This window comes from Sprattus sprattus (assembly GCF_963457725.1).
Source record: "Sprattus sprattus genome assembly, chromosome: 4".
Lineage (NCBI taxonomy): Eukaryota > Metazoa > Chordata > Actinopteri > Clupeiformes > Clupeidae > Sprattus > Sprattus sprattus.
The window spans coordinates 47,059,362-47,064,361 of record NC_137923.1 but is presented as its reverse complement, the minus strand read 5'-3'; the positions used below and the strand labels follow the sequence as shown (position 1 = coordinate 47,064,361).

Here is a 5,000-nt window from a genome sequence, read left to right as displayed (position 1 = left end):
CACACACACACACACACACACACACACACACACACACAAACACACACACACACACACACACACACGTGCATATACTACTATTCACTGAAACATAGGACTACACACATGGTGCAGATACTTAAATACACACGCATCTCACAAACATTTACAGATACAAATAGGCATGAATGCCCTCCCCCTCCCACTGACACACACACATAAACACAAACACACACATCTGGCCCTTGTGTTACCTCGGCAGGCGGGCATGACTCCGCTCCAGGTTCCGTTGCCCGTGCAAGTGCGGAGGGGAGAGCCCTCGGGCTCCATCACGTAGCCCAGCTGGCACACAAAGCTGACATTCTGGCCGATGGTGAAGTCCTCACCGAGCCTGGCACTGTTGGCGGGCACACCCGGGTCACCGCAGTGAATCACTGGCACGGAGAGAGAGAGAGAGACAGAGACAGAGACAGAGAGAGAGAGAGAGAGAGAGAGAGAGATAGATAGATAGAAAAAGAAAGAGAGAAAGAGAGAGGGAGAGCAATGCATGTTAGGGGCACTGTTAATTCAATTTTGTCTTATTTCAACTCCCTGGCAAAAATGGATGGTGGGCCTAACTTTCCATATGGGAAAAAAACAAAAGCAATATGCAGTTAAGGAGGGGGGGGGGGGGGGCTTCAGAGAAGTTGCAATTTCCCCCCGCCCAAACAATTGTGTTTCTCTGTGTGTGTTCACTGTGCCAAACTGCAATGTGATATTCAATAGTGATTTAGGGGCCCCTGTTTGGCCCTACATGAGATGGTGATCTGGCTGCATTATCTCACCATTATGTTTGTGTGTGTGTGTATGTGTGTGTAGTATGTGTGTTGGGGAGCGGGTGGTGGAAAATATTGATGACAGCAAGCCGGCAAAAGCTCTTTCCTCATAGGCGTCCCTGAGGGTTTGCTTCAATAATCAATTCGGCCGATCTTTCACAATTACCATTCTATTCCATGGCTAAATAAAGGAATGGGCGCGAGAGAGTGAGAGCGAAAGGGAGAGGAAGGGAGAGCAGAGTTGAAATTCTAGATGAAAGTGTGAGAGAAAGAAGGAAAAAAAATCTTCTCTCTCTTTATGCATTGCCATGACCCAAGCCCCAAGCACGCCCACACTTACAAAGCTACACCCTCAGCAACCATTTAAGTTCCCAATCAATTTATGCGTAGAGGATTTATTACTAACTCTTAATGGCTGATATTTTCACACTCTAAGTATGGTTAGGATGGATTTAGGGAATTCATCCACTTGAGCGATTATCTTTCCGTGTAAAAAAGGGGAGACTGACAGGGAGCTAAATTTGACTCCAGACTTCCTCCTCCTCATTCTGGCCACTGACACACTTACAAGAGCAGTCCTGTCACTTATTGTGAAACTGCCCAAAAGGTAGGAGCTCAAGAGTCTAGAGGGAGAGAGTCAAGTCTCACGGACACACACACACATCTCAGCGTTATTCTTATGCTGTCTATGGGTGTGTGGTGCTGACGTGGATAGGACAACCTCTGGCCAAGCTCAACTAGTACAGAGCTAATCTGGGGTCTGACATACTAGAATAGCACTGTGAAATGTATGTATTAAACTAATGTCATGGAACTCTATGTAACGTCTCTGAATCAATATCACGGTCTGGGTAAATACTAGACTAGACTGTGCATTTATTATTATAAATAATAATCATAATAATAATAATAATAAAAAATACTTCACATGTATATAGCGCTTTTCAAATTTCTCAAATACGCTTAAAATAAAGACATAAAAAGGTAGAAAAAGAACCATGGGGTTGGGGGACTTAAACATGACCAGTTACATAGCAGAAGTATTACTTGGTGTAATATGAAGTCCATGATTAGCTAAGGGGCAGTGTGTTGAGACGTTTGACCACAGGATATGAGCCAGGTGGAGTCTAGATGAGAGGGCTATACTGGGAGACCTGCACTACCGAGCCACTGGCTAATAACATCCCACCGACTTTCACCTCGTCTGAGGAGAAGCCTGAGGCAGAACACACAGGCGTGAGTATGGAACCTTCAAGTTCAACCACGCGGTGGATGGAAGGCAATCAATTCCTTTAACTAGAGATGGTTGTTGGCCAGGGGTGATCGTGAATGTGTGTCTTAATAGTTTTGCAGTGAGAGCCTTGATTGCTTTTGGTGTGGATTTAAATCAAACTGACTGCTCTGATTTAAAAAAAAAGTGCAGATTGTTAAGACAATAAAGGGGTCTTGGAAAAGTGTGGTAATCTTCAGGGAGGAACTGGAACATCGATTGTGCTTATCAGACTCAAGAGGAGGGTTTGGTGGGGAGTGGAAGTGTGTATGCGCGTGAGTGTGAGACGTGACTTCGGCTCTCCCCTTAACAAACTTCACCTGAGGAGGATTTTTTGCGGTGATTCACCCCCCACCCCCCTCCCACACACACTTCCTCCTGTGTGTTGAAAGGAGTTCAGATAGCAACTCTTGATGAGGTGAGTGTTTAAATTTCATGAGGTGAAATTGAGCCACTCTCCCCTTTTCCACAATCTAGTTATCACAGCCTTACCTCTTCCCTAAATTGGAAGCAAAGAACTTTGCAAATCAGTCAAGTAGCAAACATCACAGAACCCCATCAAGTGGTTCTTTGTTTTTGCCTCGCTAAAAGACTCAACAGGTTGTTTTGTAGGAAAATGAAACGAGGTATAAAAAGGATGTTAGACAGAAGAGTGTAAAAAAAGTACTTTGAAGAAGAACTGTGTATTATGAAACTTGAAATAGGCTAACTTTCATTGTCAGTTATGCTATGACCACTAAAGAACCAGTCTGTAAGTAGGTATTGGGGTTAGGACACAGGGGTGTGGGACGGGGTTAAGGACACAGGGGTAAGGGCACAGGGGTGTGGGACGGGGGTAAGGACACAGTGGTAAGGACACAGGGGTGTGGGACGGGGGTAAGGACACAGTGGTAAGGACACAGGGGTGTGGGACGGGGGTAAGGACACAGTGGTAAGGACTCAGGGGTGTGGGACGGGGGTAAAGACACAGTGGTAAGGACTCAGAGATAAGGACTCAGGGGTGTGGGATGGGGGTTAGGACACAGGGATAAGGACACAGGGGTGTGGGACGGGGGTAAGGACACAGGGGTAAGGGCACAGGGGTGTGGGACGGGGTTAAGGACACAGGGGTTAGGACACAGGGGTGTGGGACGGGGGTAAGGATACAGTGGTAAGGACACAGAGGTAAGGACTCAGGGGTAAAGACACAGTGGTAAGGACACAGAGGTAAGGACTCAGGGGTGTGGGACGGGGGTAAAGACACAGTGGTAAGGACACAGAGGTAAGGACTCAGGGGTGTGGGACGGGGGTAAAGACACAGTGGTAAGGACACAGGGGTGTGGGACGGGGGTAGGGACACGGGGGTAGGGACACAGGGGTAAGGACACAGGGGTGTGGGACAGGGGAAGGACACAGGGGTAAGGACACGGGTGTGGGACGGGGGGAAGGACACAGGGGTGTGGTATGGGGGTAAGGACACAGGGGTGTGGGACGGGGGGAAGGACACAGGGGTGTGGCTGGTGGGGGATGTGTGTGGTACTCACTGGTGCAGTTTGGGGCGTTGCCAGACCAGGAGCCGTTGGCCAGGCACTCTCGGGTGGTGGAGCCGGACAGCAAGTAGCCGTCCATGCAGGAGTAGATGACCGAGTGGGAGAAGGTGGTGCCGTCCAGCCGGAACACCCGTCCGTTACTCGGGGTCCCTGGGTTCCCACACTGCACCGCTGTGAGGGTCAGAGGAAGAAAAAATGATGATGAACAAAATGGCTACTGAGGAAGTTTCATGAAAGAAAAACTGCCCTTGTGCTGTAAGCTATCAACTCTTTCTCCTTGGCAGTATAAGTTGGGGCCTTGGATGCAAGATTAAGCGAGACAGAAGAACAGAAAAGCGAGACAGAAGAACAGCACACATTTTAAAAAGTAAGATTACGTTTGGTGTGGTGTGGAGAGAGAGAGAGCGTCTTCAAGCCTTTTTTGTGTTACTGGGCCTCCCTCAACACTGAGAAAGGTTTAAAAAGCACAGAAGGGAAAACAAGCATGGACGAAAACATAGACAAAGAAAACAAAGGACGCATCCTTCTAAAGGCATCATCTGGCCCAAAGACAGTTGATCGTTAACAATCTATCCATGCAGTTAACCAGGGACACGAGGCTCTCCCTCTTTCCCTCTCTTGCTCTCTCTTTCTTTCTCTCTCTCTCTCTCTGGGGACATGCAGCTATTTGAACGTCCAATCTGAACTATTCTGGTTTGTGTAGGACCATGGGGGCCCGTTAGTGAGGGGGCACCTGGAAGGGTCCCTGCTCTTTCCCTCTCTCTCTCCCCCTGTGACACCCACGCCATTGTGTCGCCCTACACTCCTTTCATTGTCTCCAAGAACGAGCAAAAGCAAGAAAGAGAGACAGACAGAGAGAGAGAGAGAGAGAGAGAGAGAGAGAGAAAGAGATAGAAAGCCAAGGATTTTGAGCATCAAACATCATCCTCCACTGCGGTTACACCATGTTCCTGCCTCCCGGATGCCAATTTGTGGCTCTCTGAGAGGAATCAGCGGCAGGGGCCGCCGTCGATCGCTGGGGGGTGGGAGGGTGTGTGTTTGGGGTGTGTGTGTGTGTAAGGGGGCTGGTTGTAGAAACACCATTAGTCAGGTCCCAGGCTGAGGGAACACGGCGCCGTACATGCTCCCTCAGCAAACAAGCCATGTTTCTCTCGCTCTCTCTCACTCTTTCTCGTTCTTACTCACTCACTCACTCACTCACTTAATCACCCTCTCTCTTCCTATGCGTAGGCCAGTGACACGGTCCCACCATTTCATTTCTGCCTTATTACGCTCTAACCCTGCAGCTATGACGGCCGTCCGGGGAATGCAAGGATGGAGGCGAGAGAATTCCCTGAGCGGGGCTGAGCTGTGCTGGGGTGAAGTGGCGTGTGGAGAGGGGGAGAGAGCAGTGAGGGTGAGAGGGTG

At 49.0% G+C, this 5,000-nt stretch overlaps 1 protein-coding gene across 1 annotated transcript in view; it reads right to left on the bottom strand.

Annotated features, from left to right (window-relative positions):
- The window catches only part of csmd3b (CUB and Sushi multiple domains 3b), a gene marked incomplete at its 3' end in the record, with an annotated part of 385,413 nt that overhangs the window by 25,814 nt on the left and 354,599 nt on the right, over nt 1-5,000 (bottom strand). The window contains exons 58-59 of the mRNA XM_080837924.1: nt 3,588-3,764; nt 234-413 (exon numbers count right to left, since the gene is read on the bottom strand). Of these exons, the coding sequence (XP_080694050.1) occupies nt 234-413; nt 3,588-3,764 (357 nt within the window). The remainder of the gene's footprint in view (nt 1-233; nt 414-3,587; nt 3,765-5,000) is intronic.